This window comes from Rhopilema esculentum, chromosome 6 (assembly GCF_057945365.1).
Source record: "Rhopilema esculentum isolate cy_ngs chromosome 6, ASM5794536v1, whole genome shotgun sequence".
Taxonomy (NCBI): Eukaryota; Metazoa; Cnidaria; class Scyphozoa; order Rhizostomeae; family Rhizostomatidae; genus Rhopilema; species Rhopilema esculentum.
The window spans coordinates 14,350,003-14,376,069 of NC_142820.1; the positions used below are offsets into that span (position 1 = coordinate 14,350,003).

The 26,067-nt window shown below is 38.2% G+C and overlaps 1 protein-coding gene and 1 long non-coding RNA gene across 3 annotated transcripts; one reads left to right on the forward strand and one right to left on the reverse strand.

Moving 5' to 3' along the window:
• The first annotated feature begins 8,583 nt into the window (after positions 1 to 8,583).
• Positions 8,584 to 14,458, forward strand: LOC135686326 (uncharacterized). Its single transcript, XM_089108916.1, has 4 exons — positions 8,584 to 8,664; positions 9,924 to 10,067; positions 10,583 to 10,811; positions 11,314 to 14,458. The coding sequence occupies exons 1-4, from the start codon at positions 8,584 to 8,586 to the stop codon at positions 12,000 to 12,002; spliced, it is 1,143 nt and encodes a 380-aa protein (XP_088965042.1). The 3' UTR covers positions 12,003 to 14,458.
• A 1,242-nt stretch (positions 14,459 to 15,700) lies between these two features.
• On the reverse strand, positions 15,701 to 17,941 carry LOC135683915 (uncharacterized). Of its 2 annotated transcripts, none has more exons than XR_016143837.1 (4): positions 17,860 to 17,941; positions 17,625 to 17,729; positions 17,248 to 17,284; positions 15,701 to 16,790 (listed from the first exon to the last, which is right to left on the reverse strand). It is a non-coding gene; the product is annotated as an uncharacterized LOC135683915 (long non-coding RNA). The 2 variants fall into 2 exon arrangements; XR_016143838.1 differs by having other exon boundaries at positions 17,625 to 17,726; positions 17,860 to 17,931.
• Between the last annotated feature and the right edge of the window lie 8,126 nt (positions 17,942 to 26,067).

Here is a 26,067-nt window from a genome sequence, read left to right on the forward strand (position 1 = left end):
TCTCTCCATCCAATACTATTGTTTTTTTTTCTATTTTTGAGAAAGGCTTTGTTCCCTTCATTGGTTTTACCTGTAATTCCATAAAACCTCAACTTTTCAATGAGCATGGCATGTTCAACTTTGTCGAAAGCCTTAGAGAAGTCCATAATCAAGGTATCAGTTTGCTTTCTGCCTTTTATGTTTTTGATGAGATCTGATATAAAACTCAAGGAGCTGGGTTTCACATGATCCTTTGCTGCGAAAACCATGCTGCAGATGATAAAGAATAGCGTTGTTATCTGCATTGTTCATTATATTACTTGTTGTTATGTGCTCTATAATCTTGCATGTAACACATGTGAGTGAAATTGGACGATAATTGCTTTCTAGTGCTTTTTTGCCTTTTTTAAACACTGGTACAACGTTAGCTGATCTCCAATCATCTGGCAATGTGCCATTTTCATAAGATTTTCGAAATATGTATGTGAGTACAGGGGCAATGCTCATAGCTAGCTCCTTCAGAATTCTTGGGTTAATCCTGTCAGGGCTAGCTGCCTTGTGCACACTTCAACCTTCCAAAATTCTCTGCACACCATTCTCTGTGAAATGAATTTGAGGCATATGTGATGTTTTGGGATAATCCAGAAGCCCTGGTGCAATTGGTGTTTGCTTTGCAAGAGCTGATTCAAAATGCGTATTCACTAGATCAGATAAACCAAAAAGTTATGAGAACAATATCTTATGTAAGCAAGCCTTATGTCTGATATATAGACAGCAAACCAATTTAGGGGATGATTACAAAAAATTCAAAGGAATATTTTTGGTACGATTTAGCTATGATATCAAGATTATGATACGAAATTTTCGTACAAATATATAGAAATTGGAAACAAAAGCATTTGCCAGCCCCAACTGTTGCCATAGAATTTCTGATAATGATAACTAGGAGGCTAAATCTCCATTTCGGAGCGGTTATCCTGTAACTGGGTACAAAAAGTGCGATGCTACGTATAAGCAAACCATTATTTTGAGCAGATTTAATCCCTTGGTTTCAGAAATATTTGTAGTGTTCTGTTGATTTTTCAGAACTTTGGCTTAATTTGTGGATAAAGAAGTCTTTTCCATTTTGGGTTTTTGATAGAAATTTGGACAATCAAATAGGCGTTCAATGTATTCTTGATAGGAGCCACACCTTCGGCAAAAAGAAACAGTGTACATTCCTTTGTAGTTTCTCACATCTCAGATATATTTTTTTATTTTAAACTTACTATTTATAATGAATCTGAGTTTTGTTTTCTTACAGATATGAACTTTGTTTCTACGAGAAGGTCTCATGCAAAAATTACTGAAAGCCAAATAAGACCGAAGTTTTATCATTTAATGTTAAGTTTCAATTATAGTACTCTGCACCCATTTGTAATCAACAGCTCAACTTTGCTATTCCTGCTACATATGTTATGTTGCTTAGAAATCGATCGACTATGATAAAGTGTTTATTTGACCACACCCTTATTTTCAGCCCACACCCACCTGGGTCCTCCTCAGTTCTTCGTGGCCGGTTACTTATTCTGAGCCAGTCCGCCACTGCTTGTAGGTAAAAGAAATTGCTACCATCACTTTATATGGATAGCACTAGAATAAAATAGGTTCGTAAAACGGAAATACCTAGGACAATTTGACGATGTTTTGAGCTCGGACAAACATTACAAATCTGACAAAGGGAAAATAGCAGGTGGCTTTGCATCGACTAGACACCTAAAAAAGATCTTACCGCAATCCCAGCTGGTCAACATAAAGTATGCAAAGGTGGTATAGATAGCCCTCTCTGAAACAAGCTGAACAGACTCTGCAAAGATATCAGGACAAGACATTCGATCCACTAGAATCTTCAATGGTAAAGGATGCTTTGGATAAGACTCATGGACGTAAGACCCCGTTTACACTATCCCGTGCAAGTTTGGAACCGTGACAAAACTGTCGCGGTTCGCCCTTCCGTTTACACTAGCCGAGACGGTTTTGCTCTGCTATCCGGAACAGTTTTGTTCCTGCTTTGAAAGCGAACGAATTTTAACCGTCACTGTTCCGTTTTAGAACAGGACGATGCTGTCACGAATTCACAATGAGGTCTTTTTTATGGCTGCTTTAGGTAATCGAGGCTTTGATTTTAGACGATTTTTTAGACGAGGGAATTGTCAAGATGGCTGTTGTAAATTCAAACTACGTTTTCAAATTCCTTATCTATTAATTCAGCAGCCATTTGCGATGGTTACCTCCGTCTTCGCAGGAAAAAAAAGAAAAATTCAGAAGAAAAGACGACCACTTCGAAGATTCTGAACAGTTTTGTCTCCGTACTTATTTTTTATTGCTCCAAGTCAAAGCCTTGATTGCCTCGGTTGACGAAAGAAAGCCTCCTTTAAACAATGTTTTACCATTGAATTTAGGTTGTACCGGTACAGCGTAAACGGAACGGCTAAACGGAACAATTTGGAACCGCGACAGGGTAATAACTTGCGCACCATCACGGTACAAAATTGTCCCACGGTAAGATCACATTGCTCCTTTTATATCTTTTGCTCAGTTTTGCATGTTCTTTCCAATCCGATAGTATCATCAGATTTGAAAAATTCGAATTTCAAAATTTTGCTGACCGTGCATTTTTTCATACTTCTGGAAACGCAACTTCCGGTCATTTGCCAGAATGTTTCCAGGGCTTAAATTGATCAGAGGCCTTACTCTTATAATGTAAACTTTAAAAATTTCGGAATAACAAGGGCACACACAACCACCCCCCATCTGAGTTTGAGGCTGTAACCAGGTGGTAGTGACTACTCTTTATCTCCTTTTTTCTCATTTTTTTGTTTTGGATTTTATACTTTTATTCACATATTGGTTTTTTAGTTTTTACCTTCTATGCCTATAAAAACAAGTTCAATTTGTTTTTCATAACGTGTAAAAACATCGCACAACAATGAAATCACATGATTTGAAACACATTGATTTTCACAATGTTACAGTTTTGCATATGGCACCAACGCATATTACACCTGCATAGTTTTCCAATAAATGTAAATGTGTTTGGCAAAAACTGACATAGTACTAGCCTGCCAGTATCTAATGTAGTGCAGTTTATCAAGGACTAGTATAGTGACTGACCTGCCTGCATCTATAAGGAAGTGAACAACAACAAATGACTTAATTAAAAAGCCAAATATTCCCAAAATAAAACAATGAACTGTTAAAAGTATCGGCGTTATATATAAGCCTAAATCTCTAAAGGACCAATCAAAATAACGAAAAAGCACACTTTTTTAGCCAAAAATATTGAAAAATAATGATAACTAACTTTTATACAGGATGTTCTTTTCAACAAAATTTGCTGTTATCAAGATGTCTCCTGTACAGGAAATGAAAGAAACTGAAAACCTTTTAAAAGCTGACGTAAGTCATTTACAATGATCGTTTCAAAATCGATGCATATTAAAAAGTTTATATGAAGCATATCTTTAAAAGTTCTCGTATAGCTTATAGGATTAAGTTTTTCTAAGGTCAATTGGTAGTTCGTTGAACAGCTTTGTACCCATAAAATACAAGGACTTTCTAGCGTATTCTGTTTTGATGCCTGGGAGCCTTATCAAGCATGCGCTGTTCCTTGTTTCTGTCCTATGTTGCTATAACTCAAAATAGCCTTGAAAATTCTCGCAAATATCATGGTCTAAACATTTACGCACAAGTTTACATGCTCTGGTGCTTTTGGAATTGACAATTGATTGAATGGCTGTGGAGCTTTCGAGTTTCCATTTATTATTTTCAAACAGCGATCATGAATTGACGAGAAGAAAGAGACGGAAACAAAGAATAGCATGGAAAAATATTCCAAACAGGCACGATAAACCCTACCCAAAGCACTTAAAAACACTCATCTCAGGGCCAGTGCCAGAGCAGGGGGCCATTGCCCTTCATTTCTCTCGCTAGCCATAGGTATTGAATACCCCTTTTAGGTATTGAATAGGAAACTAACCTTTTTGCCCCCCCCCGCCCTCCACTTTAAAATCGATGGCGCGTACCCTGCATCTAGGTCAAGGGACAAAGCTTTCGTACAAAAGTTCAAACTACTCTCAAAAGCATCAAATGCAACACATAGAATATGAATGTAAATGCCAAAATTTGAATAATACAATTCAAGTAATATACAAAATTAAATTGCACAATATCCCTCATGAAATGATTTCTGATAAAATTCCACTTTATCTGCATTACACTTATTTTTTTCATAAGAAACCAAGGTCCAGTGCTGGTAGGCAGTTTTTTAAACTTTCTGGCCATTTTGCTATCAATTTTGCGTGTTTCTTAAAATTTCTTAGGTAATGAAATTTTTAAACGTGCTACCAAGGTAAAGTAGATAGGTCACTCATATTCAGAGATAAACTAACAAAAGTGATCAAGGAATTTTGTTTTCAAAGAATGACTAACTCTGTTTAGATCTACAAGTAGTTGAGCTCATTGATTTCATCAATTTCAAGTTGAAGTCAAAACAAATTTTTAAGCGGAAACTTCTTGAGTGTGCATTTTACTTAGAATGAATGCAAACTGCTTGACCCTAGACGCACTGATTTCTGACATAAACCTCATTATCTTTGTCAAAGCGGAAAATCGAGAATACATTTTCAAGTTTGACAAAGGTAATCCGATTTCCGCTTGGGAATTCGAGTGCGCTGCAGTTCGTGTGTAAAATGGTCGTTTGCTGTTAGGCTAATGTAAGGTTGTTTAAAATAAAGAACGATGTCACTTTGGGTATTCTGTGGCACCAGAAAAATGCGTTAAATGCTAATCATTTCCGTTTTCCAGAGCTCTTCCTGCTCTGGGGCAGGACGACGAAACCTTTGAGAGATTAGTAAATTTGGTTCACTGGCAATTTTGGGTGGCAGCACTGGAAAATCAGCATTTGTTTACTAGCAAGCTCAACCCCTTTTCCCCATGAACAATAGAGATTGAGTGTGCCAGAAGTTCTTCTTGAAGTCTTGTTCGGTGGGTCTAGGGGCCATGTCAAGTGTAGTGTTGCAATAAAGAGTGATGTTCAATGAAAATATTGTTTCGAGCGTCAACTCGGAAAATTGAAACTGCAAATGTTAAACCTTTCTTAGCTTTTCTAAATTTAGGTAGGGTTGTTCCTTAACTTTCGAAAAATTGAGCCTACCGTTTCTTATTCCCTGTTTTTTATTAAACAAATGAGTTAAAATTTCAGATATGGACCTAAAAACTTCTCAGCCTTGTTTACTATTGATAGGGTAAATGAAAATAAGAAAGTCTTAATTCATCTATAGGTTTTTGCAAAACAAATAAAAGTTTGGTTAAAAGTTGTATGTTCATGAATATGCATAAAATTATATCAAGCTTTCATACAAATGTATTTTTGGAATTTTGGGTTAGTGGATGCTAAACGCTATGGGATCTTGTCAAAGCGCGGATCTAGGCCGGTTGCACAGGTTTAAAACAACTGGTCAAATTTTAACAGCTATGTTTCTCTATAAGTCTTGAATTTTTAATCTAAATTTCAATTGCAACAATTGCTGTATTTCTCCCTGACTGACTACAGTTCTTCTGTTTATATACTGGATTCAATCTTCACAAGAGTTCGACAGAGTTCCCAGCTTCCTACTTCATCCTTTATCTCAAAGTATCCAAGGAATTCAAAATCAAGGAAGTCAGCAGCCATTCGATGTGACAGTTTGGAGTATGCTATCTATGCGCCAATATTGAAACCGGTGGCTATTGTTTTCTGAAAACCTGTGAAAACCGGTGAAAGCTGGAGGCTGTCAAGCCCCTATGGCCCCTATGCCTATGTTAGGGAGGCTACGTTCAAATCTAGCAAACTTTTGAGGTAACGGTGGTTTGTGGTAACGGATATAAATAGTAATTACAACCTTTATGAAGCTTATCAAATCTTTCTTTGAGAATAATTTAGATTGGAGAATAATTTCCTTGCGCCACAGCATCTGGAGATCAAATTAACAATTTGATTCTTAATTGCAGCCCATCTATAATAATTGCGGATTCATAAATCACAAATGCGGATTCATAAGTCACAATAGCAGATTTAATTGTGACGATTGCAGCAAACCTGACTAGACAATAATAAATACAAAAAGTTGTATTTTGAGACCATTGCGCTACTGACTGTTGATTACTGATAATTTTGGTAAAAAAGCAGATTGCAAAATACACGAATATGTTGTGGGCAGCATTGTATTTTGACATGTACTCTGGCATCAAACAAAAATCGAATGCACAGTCATAACAACATGCAGAGCTATCCCATCTGTTATGATAACAAATAAATCTTTCGATGGCGTCCCATTATCAATCAAAACATGGCAATTACATTGAAAGCATTTCATGTATTAAAAATAGCTGGCCAAGTGAACAAAAAACTGCATCTGCAGATTTTTTGTTAGCATGAACATACTTGCACCTGCCCATTCCCTAAAGTCTGTCCGCTAAGCGTACATCTTAATGGATTTATGCCACCTATTTTACCCAGTCATTTTATTGACGAATTCGGTAGAAAATAGGTCAAAATTAAGTATATCAAAGTTTTCCGATAAAAACTTTTTGGAGGAGGCCGTAGACACAAATTTACAAAAGAATCACGTGACAAAGGAATTACAAAAGAATCAAAGACTACACTTGAAATGCATATGTTTTCGCTGCTGGCGCACAAAAAGTTGATTTATTTTGCAATAATGAGTAATTTTGAAATAGATTTTGTCACTGGATATTGTTGTGGGATGTTGTACATTACAGTTTTGAAACATGTTTAACAAACGGAAGACGCAGTAAACAAAATACTTTAACAACAAATTCATCAGAGGAAGGAAATGGACGTAGTAGTTGGGAAAACGGGATGAAGTTAGAGCAAAGGGAATGAAGATACTGGGTGGGAAGTTTTTTACTCCTTAAAAAGAGGAGTTTTGATTTATGTATGATTTGCAGCTTTCTACTCTCTGTCCTTCATCCTTTTTCAATTGAAATTTAGCTGGGCTTGAAAGTTTGCTTAAGCAATTTTTTGTTTTTACTTAGTTTTTATCGTCTTATTGCTTCAGCATGCAGTTAATAAAGCCTGAGAATAAACAATTTTTTTATAAAGGATTTTTTTATTCAGCAAAGAGAAGTAGAATTGCCTACCCGCTAACTGATTAAACATTCGACTACCACCTCGCACGCCCCCTATAACAGTGACATAAGTGATTATTTTTCCTTTAGTCATCAGTTAAATCCCTTCATTATCATCTCAATTCAAGTTATTTACTAAGAGAATACATATTTCAGACGGCAGCCACTTTTTTGAGATTACACTCGTTCCCTGTTTGACCATTTGGCGGGGCTCGGGCCTACGATTCTCCGACAAGACAAGACACCTTGAACGTTTGTCAAATATCCACCGAAAGCCCCAATTTTTCGGCACGAAAACCTTAGCCCTCATGCCCTCCGTCATTTCCACAACTGGATACCAATAATTTCCTCTAATAACAAGCTATCTTCCGCATTCCTTGGAAAATGTGTGGTTAAGTTTGTTAAATTTTTTCCACTCCGACAGTGCCGAAGCACTTACTGTCTGGGTGCATTCGCAGGCAGCACAATAAGGTATGATTCCCTAACTTACAAAGATTTCTTTACTTTGAATGAATTAATAACACAACATTTTGATAAAAAGTTCCTCAATAAAAGATTACCGAGAGCCCTCTCGCCAGTAATTCAACTGTAAGATGCCACCAGATATCCCTACGCCCCCTAGAAATCGGGAATACATATTTTTTGTCATCCCCCAGAAATACATTGGATTGTTCAAGGCTTGTAATTCCTAGGTGAAATTTTTCACTCACATCAAAATGTGTAGAATAGTTTGGATTTGATCAGGTTTTTCTCTTAGAAGAAAGGTCCTGTACCACCTGCTTGGTAACTTTTTTATAAATAAGCGAATCCTGTGATTTCATCAAGTTTCATGCTTTTATTACAATTTGCACATGGAATCTCCAACCTTCATCCAGAATTGCTAGATTCTTTCTGTTGATCCATAAAATAGTTTGTTATCTTTTGTATGCCCAAAGTAATAATGTTGACAGGGAAAAATACTAACATACCGGTGAAATTTACTGCAAAGTCATATAATAACATGCAATTATGAAAGAAATCATTATCTTGCACAATCAGGGACATTCAGAGTATAGATACTTAACAAGGTCAAAAAGAAATTGAGAAAGGCAACCTCTGTTACTATAGCAAATAGCATCTTAGATTCATATTCATTTCAAGTGACACAAAGCTAAATTCGAATGATATAGACCATGCTTATATGAATCGATGCTAGAATAACAAAGGTATATTTTGCAAATATAAACAATTCTGCCATTATAACATATTTGTTTCCAAAAGCAAGGGTGCAAATCCAATGTTTTATCTTTTGGGTTGTAGAAGACTTTTGCCCTGTGAAATTGGATATTAATTTGGCTAAATTTTGAAATTGTGCAATTAAATTTTGAAAATATGCGATTAAAAAGAGTAATAATACAATGAAATAGCCAGAACTCCAACATTGAAGGGTTCAATATGACAAAGGTAGAATATGAAGACAAAGGGTTCAGGAGACCATCCACTGAAAAACTTTACACCCTTGGACCTTGGGCAAGGGTATAGTGCCCAGATCATTGGCAGTGGTTTAGTGCTAGGGGGCTCTGGCCCCTTTGTTGATTTGATGGGGGAAAATTCTAAAAAGCCCAGCAAACTATATGCATTTAAGAATAGGGGATTCCAAGCACACCTCCCCTAAACCCACTGCAAACTTCTACACCCTTTAGTTTCTCATATATTCAAAATGGTAAAATAATAAGGATGAATTATGGCTTACAGGAAAGATTCCAACTTGTTAATGAACAATTTGCTATCTTCATTCCAATTTCGTAAGCTTGGGGGTCTACTTCTATTGGGGTCAAGTCATCAATTATTTGTCAGCTTCTTGGAAGTTCCTGAGATGACCAGACGATAAAAAATGTCTTCTGACAGAAACCTTTCGGACGTTGAATCCATCCACATCCCCCACAATTCATGAGGCACTCAGTTTTGAAAAGTTTTCAGCGTTGCAAAGACGAGGATTTCCATTCAGGTAGAAGCATCCATGTTTGATTTGTCGAATTGCTTGTCCATGTTGGATGGAAGCCTTCGCCTAACATCAGTCGCAATGAAGAAAGAAAATAATTCGGTACGCCGACACGAATCGCCTCTACCGAGCCTCTACTGAGTCGTGCGAATTTCACAACGAACATATAACGATAGCGTCGAATGTTGAGTTAATGGTCCTTTCATACGTCACAAGGTGCTTTAAGTTCGGTTCGCGACAAGTATCACTGGCTGTCCAAAGGGTCAACGAGAACCTAGTGAAATGGCAGATCGGGCCTAGCAACGGCATGCTTGTTTTAAGGCCAGACTTTTATCTGGAATCGATATAAGGAGACAAGTATCGTCCATCATAATCCATGAGATTAGAAGCAAATTTTTGGCTTGAAAGCTTCAGCAAAGGGAGTAATTCTAGCAGCTTGTAGAGAATTTATTACTGATCAAAATGAAGTATGATAGGTTTATAAAAATGGTAGCTATCATGTTAATGGAAGAAATCGCATTTAATCTTATTCGCATATGCTTCTGTCGCCCAGCATGAAGTGCAGAAGGTTCAATAACGAAAACTTACTCTAACTCATTGACTCGTCAACTGATTGGCATTGACGCTCGGTTACATGTATAAATTAGATGCGTAGAACTCAAAATATTATTCTTATTATTAAAAATGACACATGACGTCATTATGACGCCATAAAGGAAGCATCTCTTCGTATACAAATAGGATTAAGAAATATCTGTTGTGGTCATTTTAACGCTGTGTCAATCTCCGAAAGCAAGTTGTTCGCAGCTGGACAGGGTTCTTCATCACCGTCAGAGACAACATCATCATTCTTGAGAGCACTGTAGGATACTTTGAAAGTATCAATACCCCAACAACTGAGATGTCAATTGTTTTCGAAATTTTGAAAAGGTCATGTGTAAGACACTCTGTTTAGCAAAACGCAGAACTTTCGACATCAATTTTAATTCATCTTTTTGGCATAGGCCATTCACTTTACACAAACACGCGGTCGCGTGAAAACGAGGCAAATAGATTACGTAATCCCTAAAAGAGTTCCTTATTGGGAGGGGTTTGAAACAACTTAAATTTACCATCTAATAATATAAAATATATCATTGTTCTTACAATCCAACATACACCCCTCCAAGGTAAATGTTGTCCTCAACATTGAATCTGTTTCCTTGAAACTTTGCTTCCGGGTCATTGTTTCTCACTTCAGTTCTTGTAATGGCGCCTTACAACATAGTCAATAGAAAAAGAATGGTCTGGAATGTCGGCACAGATCAAAGGATTCTGAGCCGCATGTCGATCAATTAAGAATTTGTTCGCCCCAGACTCTTTGGGTGCACCAAAACTTTTGTGGCCTTAGATTCTTTGTTGTTGTACCTAGAAACATTATGATCAAGTAATGCCGGGAGCAAACTGTTCTAGTTCAAGCAGAAGGAAAGGAGGGAAGGCTGTAGTTCAAGCAGAAGGAAATCAGGTTTTGGAATTTTTAAACTTCCGAAGGCAATAGACGCAGAGGCAAAAATTATAAGAGAAAAATGGATTGCAATTATTGAACGAAATAGAGAGCAAGATCCCTCGTTCAAAGAGCAGAAAGCGCGAAATTCATTGCATATTTGCGAATTGCATTTTGCTCCAGAAGACATTGAACACAGTGAGTATGCAAAAATCAATGATACATTATTCAAAACTCTAGACTCGTAGCAGAAATATGGGTATCGAGTGGCGTAGCGAGCCCTGCCCAGTGGATGTTCTGAGTTGCCTGCTTAATGTTGTACTGTATTCATATGTCAGCGCTTCTTTATGAGAAAAGTTTTTCCAGTCATATTAAACGGGGGAGGGGCATTTAGCCTCCAATTTATGCATAACTTTCGCCACAGCTGACAAATTCAATAGCGTTTGACCAAAAAATCAAATTCTTTTGGCTACTGAGAGACCTCTTCCTTAAGAATTCCTCTTCATGCAAGTTTTCTAATTTTTCTGTAGTAGTTATGTCTAGTCTTGAAACTTTCATTGTAACTTGTAGCCTATAGTTTATTTTTTTTAACAAAATTTCTATGTAGTAGGATTTAAAATTAAATGAACTGAAATGAACTGAACTGTAAATAAGTGAACGCTGTTATTGTTACTTATTCTGTGTTATAATTTCTCTACAGGTGTTGACAGAAAGAAAGTCAGATTTGGAAGTTTACCATCACAGAATCTGCCAAAAAAATCATTTGAAAAAGACGCAGAACCAAGTTTTTTGCAAATTGAAAAACGTGAAAAACAAGAGGTGCCATTAAGCAAGCCAAAGCGAGCATGCAAGAGTTTCGATTTATTTTCTGAATCAGTGGCCAAGCTTAAGTTAAATGGGTGGGACCGAAAACTTAATGATAGCAGTTATATCTTTGAAAGGAAAGAAAAAGGATTTATTGCTAGCAAAATCAAAGTAAATGTTGATGAAAGCCTTGACTTCGCAGTGACTATTTTTGGATTGTCTTTTCCAGATGATCATTACATTTACAAAAAGTATAAAAGAAACGTCAGAATTCACAGTATAGCATCATTGTTGCAAGAACTATTAAAGCTTACTGTTTGTGAAGGTGTGGACAAGTTTCATGATGGCCTCAATAGACATTCTGTTGCAAGAGAAATTGATCTATTTGAAAACAATTTTCAAGGTGGAAATGAAGCTCAAGATCATAGTAAAGATTACTTTAGATCAATGAATTGCAAACTTCTTTCAGAGAAAGCAACTTATGAAAACTGCATTCCTGCACAACCTCGCAAAAAAAGGACAAAAAAGACTTGTCCCCAGCTAAAATTAAAGCCCCAGTTTCAAGAACAAGGCCAGAGAAATTGAAACTAGCTTTACAAAAGCAAAGATTAGAATGTAAAGATTTAAAAAGACAGATTTAAAAGATGAAAAGTGACACAGAGAACAACTCAGTGGTAGTTGATGACCAATTGGAGAAAGATATTGGCATTATTATTGATGGAAACGAAGAGAAACAAAGTCCATTTATGAAGCTTTTTTGGAGACAACAATAAGAAGCTTGGAAAAGAAATGAAAAAGGAATTAGGTATCATCCAATGGTAATTCGATTCTCACTCTCAATTGCTGCAAAATCACCATCTGCTTATGAAGAGCTCAGGTCAAGTGGGTTATTGAAGCTACCAAGCAAGAGAACCCTTAGAGATTACAGAAATGTGGTTAAACCTAAGCAGGGTTTTAACAAGCAGATCATTGAAGAGTTATCATTTATTACTTCAAGTTTCTTTGACGTTCAGAGATACATTGCTTTTTTGTTTGACGAAGTGAAAATCAAGAATAATCTTGTTTGGGACAAGCATTCTGGACAACTTGTAGGTTTCATGGACCTTGGTGATCCTGACCTGAATGTTGCTAGTGCTGAGAAAGAGACACATTTGCTGGTAATCTACTTGAGAGGGGTCTGTACAAATCTCAAATACCCATTTGCTAACTTTGCAACAACATCAGTAACATCATTCCAGCTCTTGCCAATCTTTTGGAACTGTGTTCTTTACTTGGAGAAGGCATGTAATCTGTGGGTGTTAGCTGTTGTGAGTGATGGTGCATCAGCAAATAGGAAATAATAGAAAATTAAGTTGCACCGAAAAATGGGAGACAAAACAGACAATGAGGTGACACATTGTGTTGTGAATCTTTATGCGAAACACCGTTATATCTACTTCTATTGACTATGCTTACAACAACTGTCCAATCAACTCTCTTCACTTTTGTATCACTGCAACCCGGCAATTTGCCTATTCAATACAATATGTTGTATCAGGTAAACTGCTCGCAGTCAACAATTCTTCTTCTTGTGAGTCACACCTTTTGTTGATGTCGTTTATAACAATTTTATGCAAACTTTAACGATTAAGTGGTCCATTTCCAAACACGATAATGTTTTCTTTATTATGAATAGCTATTAAAAGTACTTTGTCACAATGTTCCACATGATGTGTCTTTTTGTACAATATATCGGTCGAACTGATAGCATTCTGTGGCCTCCTGGTATGAACAACGGGTGAATGAAGACTGGTGGTGTTACAGGAAACTGTCCTTGGGCGTTTCCGAATGGTTGCTGTGGAAAAACTGAATTAACAAAATAGTTGGCTGAATTTCCTGGGGCTGCGTACATCAACAGAGTTGGAGGTAAGCGGGTTCTTTTGGGTCTTCTGATTTGTTCTGATTCTGGGCTAGCAGGTAGCTACACATCTGCTTCTGGTCTCAGGTTTGTTGCATATTCATTGTCAGCTGGTTCAGGGTTTTGTTCTTGTTCTTGAACTCTTGGTTCTCCCTCTGCAACCTGTGCTTGATTGATAGTATTTTCTGTTCTGGGTGCAGCTGTTTCTTCAATATCATTTGGGTAAAACCCGATTTCTTCTGTATCTTCCTCCTCCCCTTGGAAAGGTTAGTCTGCTGTTGTGTTATGACTATCTGTTTGTTTATGTTTCCGAGCTGACTTATTTCTTCTTGATGGGATTGGATCATCAGGTGTAAGCACGTCACATGGGAGCAATAGGTTTCTATGAACAGTGCCTTTTCGACCTCCACCCTTTTCTGGTTCTATGGTATAAACCGGGCTTGTTTCATGAAGTCGACTCAAAACTTTATAAACCTTGTCCTCCCAGTAGAAGCGGATCTTGCCAGGTCCACCCTTCTCTGCATTCCGTACAAGTACTCGATCTCCTGGATAGAGAGCAACTCTTCTGCCTTTCTTATCATACTGTTCTTTACTTTGACTTGCACTTTTCTCGGCATGTGTGAAGGCCGTTCTGTACGCCTCTTGCATTGCAGATCTCCATTGTTTGACATAAGATGGTTATTTCTTCTGTGAACTATGCGTATTTATGTTGAATGCAAGGTCGATAGGCAAACGTGGTGATCTGCCAAAAAGCAGGAAAAATGGAGAATATCCAGTAGCATCATGTTTACAGCTGTTATATGCATGTACAACTTTCGGGAGGTGATCACACCAGTGGGTCTTATATGTTTCTGGTAGTGTTCTTAACATCGATGGCAGTGTCCTATTAAATTGTTCTGCCTTACCGTTTCCTTCCGGCTGATACGGAGTGGTTCTTGAATGGGTAATATCAGCTGCTCTTTCTAGGTGGTGGAATAATTCATTTTCAAACTCCCCACCCTGGTCGTGGTGGATTTTTTCTGGGAACCCAAACCGTAAGATGAAGTCATTGTAGAGGTACCGTGCTGCAGTTTTCCCTGACTTGTCCTTTGTAGCATAGGCCTGGGCCAGGGGCGGCTTACAGCGTTATTAGTGTTATTAGTCTAATAACTAGCTCCCCTACGAAGCCCGCTACGCGGGCTTGCCAGTGACCCTACGGTAGTGTACATAGATTAGCCTCGGAAAAGACAAGAATTTTTATAAAACCCCCTGTGAATGATAGTAAAATTAGCCTCGGAAAAGACAAGAATTTTTATAAAACCCCCTGTGAATGATAGTAAAATTAGCCTCGGTAAAGACAAGAATTATTTCCAAGCCCCCAATGAGTATGCAGATTAGCCTCGGAAAAGACAAGAGGTGTATCAACCTCGATTTGAAAAAAATTGATTCCGCACAGGTCACGTGATAAAAAATTACTCGCACTCCTGTGACTATCGCTAGGAAGGGGGGAGCCTGAAATAGAGCAGGGGTAGAGGCTCCCCCCTTCCTAGCGATAGTCACAGGAGTGCGAGTAATTTTTTATCACGTGACCTGTGCGGAATCAATTTTTTTCAAATCGAGGTTGATACACCTCTTGTCTTTTCCGAGGCTAATCTGCATACTCATTGGGGGCTTGGAAATAATTCTTGTCTTTACCGAGGCTAATTTTACTATCATTCACAGGGGGTTTTATAAAAATTCTTGTCTTTTCCGAGGCTAATTTTACTATCATTCACAGGGGGTTTTATAAAAATTCTTGTCTTTTCCGAGGCTAATCTATGTACACTACCGTAGGGTCACTGGCAAGCCCGCGTAGCGGGCTTCGTAGGGGAGCTAGTCTTCCGTTAATTGAAAGTTGCTTCAAAACATTTGCAGCCCAGGTCTATTCGTGTTCCTCGTTTAAATATTTTAATGTGTTACCCCCTAAGTCTCCTGTTTTAATTTTCCATAAAATTTCATGTTAAGACTTCCCAACCTTACTTATCTGTTTACTCCTCTGACAAATCAAATTAAAGTTGAATCTATCTTGAAAATCAGAATAAAAAAACAATGTCCTCCTACGTTCTTTCAATTTAATAAGGAATGCAAGCAAAAAGTGTAATATCATACAGCAAGCAGGCAAGGATACTTTAAACGTGACAAAAGGCAAACATAATTAATCTAATCCATAGTCACGCCTACTGTGAGTAGCATATACTATTGGCAAGAGCAGGAAATAATTGCTCGAGGACAAAGTATTATTTACTTGCAGCAACAACCCTATTGAGATAAGAGCTATTTTCGTGTAGGAAGATAATGCTTTATTACCTTGATTGTAATTCAGTAAATCCTTTTAGAATAGTAAACGTAAACGTAATTACTTGCTGGCTCCAGATACCCATACTTGCGAAATTCCTAATAGAATCAATCCAATAAGTAGTTCCTTGATTATTATGATTACCAATTAGCAATATCATAGCTTTCATCACCATCTGAACCCCTTTGAAATCAAGGTTAATAGCACTCTTGACTTTCAGAGGCTAATCTTACTATTCCATTCCGGGGTCCATAGGGTGCCCGCAGAGCGGGATTTACTGGGAGCTACTCTTCCGTTTATTAAAATGTACACACCAATTTGATACATAAACGGTTGCAATATCGAGGCAAGGCAGAAAAGTTATTCAATACATTTTGCAAGCCACGCACTAATTGGGGTCCTCGTTTAAATACTTTCACGGGTTACCCTCTTTAATTCTCCTGCTTATTCTAATTGCAATGTTTTAAAGTTTCCATCTTCTTTTATCTCTTGGTGTATCGTGGTGGTCGTTTAAATATCTTGCAGGCTTATCTAAAAGCTTTGTTAATCATTCTGAATTCTACTTTAAACTTGACAGCAACATGCTTCTGCCAGTCCCACCAATTCCTTATGCTCGTTGGCACATTTTCATGGGTTACTCCTAGAGGTTCTCCTATTTAGTCAGAATTAAATTTTTAAGTTTTCCAATCATACACTCTTAGCCCTCGTCGACTTATGGGGCGTTTTTAAATATTTTCTAAGGTCATTCTTAGAGCTGTAATGTTCATTTTAAAGCACTTCGTTCAATCTTTGTTCACTTGTGATGCTGTTTTTAGACATAATTGCGGGCCACCCTCAAAGCTCCCTGTTTATTCTGAATCAAACACCTCTTCTAAACCCCAAAGAGTTATAAAGTTATTACGCAGTTCTATACATTTGAGGTCCACATATCATATCTTCGTCACAATTAGCTTTTGAAACACTGCAGGAACAAAGCATTTAGGAAATGGAAAGATAGATAAAAGCCAAGTTTCGTGCATCAGAGAGGAATCTTACTCTAACAACAAATTAACAAAATACAATTTACGGACAACAGCTAATCTATATTATATAACTTTAGTCCTTTTCTCCACAGTCAAGAATCACGTCTGGGTCATAATTATTGCTTGAAACGATCTTTGATCTAGATGAAGAACATCACAAATAATTAAGATGTTATTCCATGGTTAATGAAAGCACTTTTTAAGGAAATCCATAGTCATAATGCTTTGTAAAAATTTCAGAAAAAAAGGTTCGCCCCGAGGGTTTAGCCACCCCTTTATGCGGCCTGTTTTTAGTGAAATTTCATCAAACTAAGCATAAAATCATTTGAACTTGTTCTTGTGAAGCGAGCAATACAGCAAATCCATCTTCCTTGAAGGACAAAACTACGAAGAGGTAAAACATTAAGAGAAAGGCGTTCGTGGCGGGTCTAGCGACTCCTTTTAGCAACCGGTTTTTAGTGTAATTTCACCCAAATAAGCATAAAGTCATTTGAAATGGTTTCTAAAATAATTGTCACTCAAGAGGCAGGCAAATCCCATCTCATTCTCATTGGGAAAATCTCACAAAAAGTGAAATTTTAATAGAAAAATACTCACTTGTTGAACCAAAAAGTCAGCGAATCCGATCGTTTATCTACAAAAAAGGAAGGCGGTTAGGAAAAGTTGCTGCAAAGGATTCTCGATAGGCATAAAAAGTTGGGGGCTGGCGGGATTACATAATTCGCATTACAACGGGTTTCCTATGAAAATCAAATTTTCTTGCATCAAGAATAAACAGCAGGCACAATTCTTCATACTTTGATTGCAATAAAGCCAATCCAGTTTCCTTTAAGCACAAAACCACGAGAAGAGGTAAAAAGTTTTCGTTCGCAGCGGGGGTCTAGCAGCCGGTTTTTAGTGTAATTTCATCAAAATGAGCACAAAATCATTTGAAAAAAGTAATATCGAAAACACGTAAGAACAACAACGCTTACTTGTATTCGCATGCCATCGATTCTGATGCCAATGAAGAACAGGAACAGCCAGCAGCAATCGCAAAACCAAATATCAGGTAGCAGCGCGTGTACCGTACGTAGCTACTAAAACGGAGAAAAGGAAGATCGTCAAAAGCACGAATTACATGGCTCTTGCAAACAAAATAAGAACAAACGGGGGTTCAATCGTCGATCGATAAAAAATGAGTTGATAAAAAAAGCTAGCAAGACTCACCTGAGGTCTGTCGCGAGCACCCAGCACGACTGGCTACTGTAGCTGTAGCAGTAGCACACGACACGACCGTCGGCGACCGATTCGAGTTCGAAAAGGAATGCCAACCAGCAGTGCACGAAGATTTATCATCCAATTCCAAATCACCGAAATTATCGGCACACAGTAGATTCTTTGTGGAAAGCGAAACGAATTTGAAAAGCCTCCGTTCAAATTGAAGGGTTGCTGTTGGAAGGAGTTTTGAAATCTTTTGTAGAGAGCAAGAGAAAAGAGAGAGAAAGAAGCTTTAGAAACGCTGGACAAAGACCGCGGAGAGCACTAATCGTGATCGAGACGATTTTGGAACGAACCCGGGAGAAAACCGTAAATATCTCAGGAAAGGAAGCGAAAATGCGAAAAAGCGGACCTTATGTTTGAGCCTCAAGGATCTAGGATTCAGTGGAAAAAAGAATTTTGAAAATTGGCCGAGCGGTTTTGGCTCAAAACCGTTTGAATCGCCGGGCGGTGTGGATCTTTTGTTCGGGGTTGATTTGCATATCCGAATTTTAGTTATAGTGACAGTTTTTTTTCCAAAGCTATAGGCTTGTTGTTGCCGTCATTGTCTATTTTCATACACAATGATTTGTGCTCAAGGCTCCTCATGTCAATAGACTTCTATTGAAATTCTTCCGCCTTCAATCTCCCTTTGAAAATGTCAACAATAGCCCTTGCTAATATCACCGTTATTAGGACTGCGTTTCTAATAACGCGAATCGCCATTTCCTTTGTTTTTAATCTGTGAATGTGACGTATCGTCATAGAAAACAGGGCATAAAGCCATTGTATTTGACTCGCACGTTATTAGCCTCCGCGTTCTAATAACACATTCCGGGATATCGGCTGCTTACTTCATGAAACAAAATCGCAAACAAAATAACTACCATAATTCAAACTTGTTCTGTGCACTGGGTTGTTTCTCGAGTTTTTTTCCGTTATTTCAACTGGTAAAAGTCTAATGCATGAACAAATCTTTCGCTTATAACGATGGCCTACCCAAAGACTTCTCTATTCTAATAAAGATTTTAACGAGGCATCCCATGGATTTGCGGGGAAGAAATAAAAAAATACTTATTATCGTTGCCCGGGTCTTGTGCTGGGAGATTTTCAGAAGGAAATATCATCAAGTCTTTTTAAAAGTATTGTTGGGGGCTCTATTATATCCAGGATGGTCTGTTTTTCCATAGTTTACATAGTTAGAAAGCCATTTCTAATAACGCAGTAGCCGGAATGTTGCTGGGGCCGCATTGATAAAACGCACGAGGCATCAAAAGTCAGCCGTGCCCTTAGAACGCATTGCTGTAGCAGCCCATTCCCGTGTAATCGAGACGCTGTTTTGAGGTCGGCTTCAAATAAATTGGGGATTGGAGTTTCGAATTAAATGCCACAAGTCTACATTACTTTCCTTTTTCGACAAGAAAACAGACTCAACATATTAGGGGTTTCAAAGCCCAAATTCCCAAACAAAAATGTGGGGGGGAGCCCTCCATGCCCTCCGTAATTTATGCCACTGCTTGGCTGACTAATAACAGTTTATTTTTGGTGCCAGCCGCCCCTGGCCTGGGCATAGCGGGTGAAATGGCCCACCACTACCAGGATGTATTCATAATCACCACTACTCTTTTCCAAGTGCATGTAATCAACTGAAACAATCTCCAATGGGGCTGATGTGTTAATAGGCTGTGGGGGCTCTCTTTGCCTAAACATTGGTGGTTTTTGCTTCAAACAGCGACAGTTCCTCGTTATGAAATCAGTTTTATCACGTTGCATGTGAGGCCAATAGAAGCGTTCTCTAGCCAACTGTACCACCTATTTGCCCCATTTTAACGTGAAGCTCATCATAACCATCATAACCACACTAAAGTTTGCAGTGCTCTTGGTAAAACGGTCTGTGTGTTCTGTCCTGAAATTGTTGTTAAGATGCCATCACTATCAAGTTTCAATCTGTTCCATTCATAAGCAAGCAATCTGGTCAAGTTCCTTCATTTGATTTGGTGTTGGTCTCTTTCCCGTTTTCATCATGTTTACAATCTTCCGGATGCTTGCATCCTTGTCTTGTTCTTTCTGCACACTGACTTTGTCTATCTTCTTTGCAGCGAAACTCTCATCGGGAAGGTGATTATTACTGAAAAGAGCGGCTGATGGATCTGTAAGCACATATACCCAAGCAGTGTCCTCATTAGATCTCTGTTGCACAACATGAATTGTAGCATCGACCATATCAAGTGTACTTTTGTTTGTGCATGTTGACATATACTTCTCCATATCATAAGGAAGTGTCGAGAGAGCATCAGCATCACCATTGGATTTTCCTGGCCTGTACTGAATTGAGAACTTAAAATCTGCTAATTCTCCAACCCATCTAAGAGCAGTTGCATTCAATTTTGCTGTGGTTAGTACGTTTGGGAGTGGGTTGTTATCAGTAAAAACTTGGAATGGTGGAGAATAATACAAGTAGTCCCTAAAATGTTCAACAATGGCCCATTTCATGGCGAGAAACTCAAGCTTCCCTGAATGCATGTGGTAGTTTCTCTCACTACGAGTTAGAGTCCTGGATCCATATGCAATAACTCTGACTAATCAAGTGTTTGATCAACTCTTGCAGTGCTGTCTGATGTTCTTCTGTCCATTCTACTTTTGATGATGATGACACTTGCCCATTGTGATTCTTTCTGTCTCTTCTCTGATATTGGCTTTTGACTTGGCTTTCATTAGAAGTGAGTAGCTCATACAGTGGACTTGCAATTATTGAGGATCTTGGTATGAAACGACGATAATAGCTAAGCAAACCTAACAGGTGTCTGACTTAATCAACTGTCTTTGGTATTCTATTATGCAAAGATATCACTACTTTGATGTTGTCTGGATCCATTATATAGCCTTAATCGGACACAATGCGCCCCAGAAACTTGACTTGCTTCTTGAAAAATGAACATTTACTTGGTTTCAATTTGATGCCATGTTGGTGTAAGCGTTGCAATACTCGGCGGACATGTTCTACGTGTTCCTCAAAAGTTTTGCTATACACAATGATATCATCGAGGTATGGAGGGCAGGTTCTATCTTGTAGATCACTTAAACTTTGTTCCATGAACCTCTGGAAGGCAGCAGGCGCATTAGTAAGTCCGAAGGGAATCCGTTCCCACTCAAAGAGTCCCCACGGTGTCACAAATGCTGTTGCCGGTTGACTTTCTCGTCCAACAAACCCCCTGGTGGTAAGCTTTACCTTGATCCAGGGTGCTGAACCAGCGATTTCCACCAAGACTGTCAAGGGCTTCCTGTACTATCGGCAATGGGTGCATGTCCCTGACAGTTTTCTGGTTCAACGCTCTGTAATCAATGCATAAACGCAGTGTCCCATCTTTCTTGCGAACACAAACACAGGGTGACGAATATGGCGATTTTGATGGCTTGATAAAATTTCTGTTCAGCATATCTTCAATGTACTGTTTTACTTCTCCATACAGTGGACGTGGTATTGAAGCATAGCTCTTCTGAATCGGCTGTGGGTCTGTCAGTGTGATGTCAAGTTGTAAGCCTGGAGCACATCCAATATCGTTATCACCTGCTGAGAATGATTGAATTTCTTCACGAAGCATTTTCTTTACAATTTCTGTTTCATCATGTATCAGACCACTAAAATCAATCTTTGACAAGATACTGTCTGCATCCTTCTGCAGGACTGTCTCCGTTACGCAGTTTGTTAATGTTCCTTTATGCTTGTCCATGGTTTCACTATCAGTTTTAGGACGAATCAAAGCAGGCGTTACTGATCTGATCATTTGTAACTTTCCCATTGGTGTTCTCCCTGGCAGCATAATGTCATGACTTGTCTTGTTTACCACTAGCAGCTTCAATATATGTGAAGTTCCTTTCTTCAGTGTCAAAACTGACTCTGTCACACTCAGTCCTGATGGTAACATAGAAGGTAAACTTGGCTCAAAAATCATTGGGGTGTGTCTCTCCAGGTAGCTTGTATTTGCTCTGCAAGAAACATCAATTGTTGTGTTCTTCTGAATAACAAGGTCTTTCTTACTTGTTTTGACATCGCAAACCTCATTTTGAGTTTGCGAGTTATACACTAGGTGAATTAATGCAGATGCTTTGTGGTCCGACATGTTTGTGAAGCTTCTCTGAATACTTCTCAAAACTGCCTTCTTTTCAACAGAGTCTTCACTGTTACCACAAATAATCTCCTCAATCACATTATATACAATAATTGGCCTCTCTATTGTTTCTGCTGTTACAAGAAAAGGTACCTGAAATGTCTGATTTTTCCCCTTGCTGTACATATACAAGTTTTGTTATTCCATCCTCAGAACAAAAGGATCTGATTAGTATAACGTCTGGTCTTGCTTCAACACCTACCATCATAGATCATTTACTGAATGCCATCTCATACGGAAAAAGGCCATGAAGCTTTTACACTCAGAGCGCCTTGGAGCAGATCCCATTAAAGAATTCTTTGACCCACTACAGAAACAGAACCTGCAAATATTTAGCAGTTTAAGACCAAAGTGAGTATTGAACATCAATCAAAAAGAGATAGTGCTGAAGGCAGACAGAGACCTTTTGGCAGGATGGCGGTAATTGGTCAAAGTAGAGATATTGACCTGAAAGAAGTCTTTTCCTTTCCTCTTGGCCCAGTTCCTTGGAGCTTAGGTGATGAGTTTGGCATGCTCATGAAAACTAACAAAGCAGCAATAACCACAGCATTGGAAAAGAACATCGATTATGTTGAGTCAGTACCCTAAAACTCAGCAACATTTTTTGATGGCATGGCAGTCGTTCAGAAGGTAAAAATTGACCAATCAAATATAATAATAGAGACATCGCACTAAAACTTAGCGCATTGATTTTGCAAGCAGGTTTTACAAGTAAAAGGATTGCTGTTGTCTTTGATATTTACATGGAGAATTCCATCAAGAATGCTGAGAGAAAACGTCGCGCAACATCTTCATTGCATTTTGGTACCCTGCTTGGAAATTCAAAAGTAAAGCAATGGAAAAACTTCCTTTCTTCAAATGGAAACAATACGCTTTTAATGAGTTATTTGGTCACCAAACTCAACGATCCCGCTTTCACCAACCGACATGGCAACAAGGAGCTGTATGTCACAGAGGAAGCCAGCTGCTTCAAGGTCACTAGAGCTAGATGCCATGAGGTGGAAGAATTGCATAGCATTCAAGAGAAAGCAGACAAAAGGCTCTCTCTTCATGTGAAGCATACAGAGATGAATGGCTATTCCAACGTTGTCATACATTCTCCTGATACTGACGTCTAAATAATGGCAGTTGCATTTTCAGCGGAACTACATGGCCGTCTTTATTTCAAGACAGGCACTGGAAACAAATCAAGAATAATCAGCATCGGTGATGTTTCAAGTCAATCAAGTATTCTTGCAAACAAGCTAGGGGTCAATAATATAGAATACAATAGGTCTCTTCTTGGTGTTTGTTGTTTCGCAGGATGCGATACAGTGAGTGCTTTTACCGGTAAAGGCAAATTGAAAGCTTTGAAGTTACTGCAGGAGGAAAGAGAATTTGTGGATGCATTTGCATGTATTTTGATGTTGATGACAATCCAATCAATGTGTTGCAGAAATTTGTTTGCTTCCTGTATAGTCAAAAGCATTCCAAAGTCAATGATTTGCGTTATAAGATATACTGCAGTAAAAATGGTAAAGTCAAGTCTGAGCAGCTACCGCCTTGTTATAGTCCTCTCAAACAGCATATCCTTCGATGCAATTACCAAGCAAGAATATGGAGGCTTGCCTTCGAGAGCAACCCAACGTACTCTGAAATCCACAACCACGGCTGGTACTATGAGAACCAGGTAATAAAGATTCGATGGATGTCATGTCAACCAGCTCCACAGGAAGTTCTATCTCTTCTATCCTGCTTTTGCAAACGTACATGCCAGCCAACAATATGTAGCTGCATCGACAATAGAATGCACTGTACGGATCTATGCTCGTGTGGAGAATGTCAAAATAAATTTTTGGCAACAACCGCAAGCAGCGATTCAGAAGAAGAAAGTGGCAGATTTTGAAGACATCGAGTGAATTCTGCCAAATACCGTTTAACTCTTGGAAGTAGAATGCCTGCATTTGTCTAATATTTGATAATTTGAGCCAACAAAATTGAAACACTCAAACGCTTCTTTATTGTAATTCTTTATTGAAGTACATAATTGTTAGTAGACCCATCAATTTTTCAAAACCCTATCGATGATAGTGTAACTTAATTGCAAAACTTGGGACATCCAAAAAGTGCCTATGGCATCCGTGTTGCCATATCAACAGATATTTACTAATTAATATATAGAAGCACAAATACTCAGTAGTGTTTGGACATGAACATTAGGACAATATCAAGTCGCTAGCGAACCATAATCTACTATCAAAGTATGTATTTATCTAATACACAGGTTTATGTATTTATCTAATCATGGAAAGCTACCACCCCCTGAGGCCTATCATACTTTCAGCACTAACTGAAGGGCAAAAAAACCATGATCTCTTTTACTCTCTCGCCCGGAGCCTCAATTTCCCCAAATCTATCAGCCTTGATATTCTTATCGAATATGAAAGTTTTTGATCGCGCAAATCTTTCTGACAGAGAAGTCAAATTGTCAAAGTAGGCCAGCGAGACAGAGACATGAGGATGTTGACAGACTTTCATGGAACGTTGCTTTTGAAGCAATTTGTATTGGCAGGCCAGTTGTTGATCGCGCTTTTTCATCAGCTCTACCTTTAGTGCAACAGCTAAAAAGCTATCGCGCAATTTATTCGGTAGGAAAGACAGAAAGACAAAAAAACCAGTATACCGGGAATGAAAGCTCTATGAATTGATACAACATATTCATTAGGATAAAGAGCTTCATATCAACATGCAGGGCCATAAATCTGTCATGTGAATTGGTGGGGGGGGGGGGGGGTGATGTGTCAGCAGAGCGAATGAATATAAAGTATGCAGTGGGTCATGGCACCACAAGGAATTTATGGTTGAAGGGCAAATTACTTTAAAAACAAAAGTCAATATTGTTGGATTTCTCAAGACTTTCTGCTTTATAGAAGGTATTTACAGATATTCCTAAGTATATTGACTTGTGTGTATGATTGGAAGGATAACATTTTTCAGAGACGGCCCCAAAAAATTGAGCCTTGGGAGCTAAGAATCAAGTTTACTGTCGTAGGAGGACCCACCATGGTTGGGTCCGACGCGAAAGAAAATTTTTGAAATTTTACCTTCTAAAAAGGCTAAAAAAGCATCCCCCAGACTAAATTTAATAAAATACTAGAATCGCTCAGGACAGAAAGTTCGGCGTTTCTCAGAAGAACACAGATTATTGTTTATTGGGTGAAATTTTGGAGGGGAAGAGTCATGCTTAAACCTTAGTGACAGCCTTTGGGAAAATATGGGACGCTTTTGTATTGATTGGTAGAAATTTACTCTCTGAACAGAAATGTGCGTCTTCCTTATTTTGACTGATTTCAGTAGACCATATTTACACATCAAAAATGAATAAATTTTAATGATACAAAAAGTGATTTACTAAATAAAAGTAAATTATAGACAAATAATAGAAATATACGTAAATAAGTTAGTAAAAAGGTCCAATAAAATGACAGATTGCTCTCTTTTTATTTCATACTCTGTTTTCAAAAATAAAATGGTAGAAAACAGTAGAAAACGGTAAAAAACGGTAGAAAACGGTAGAAAACGGTAAGTTTTTATCTTGTAAAAATTATAAAAACCACTCTGCTTACAAAAGTAACCTTAGTGGCTGAGGTTTGTTGCAATACCACAGAAAACGTAGTTTGGTTCTAACCCGGCTACCAGGGATTTCTTTCTTTCAAGGAAAATGATGGTAATTTCTCCAAAAAAATCGTTTTGCTCCAGATTTTTGGGGGGAACCAGTCCCCCCCGTCCCCCCGGGATTTACGGCCCTGTCAACATGACTTATTAGAAATAAACTAGGACAATTGAGGACATGGACAAGAAAATATACAAACTTTCAAGACAAGACTAAAAGTCAAACATTAGTCATGAGTCAAACAACTTTTTCAAAAATTATAAATTTGTTTTTATGCAAACAAAAAAGGGATTTAAGATTATATTGATAGTTCAACTTTTTCAATATACTTGTGTAGATATAATTTTTGTATTTTAT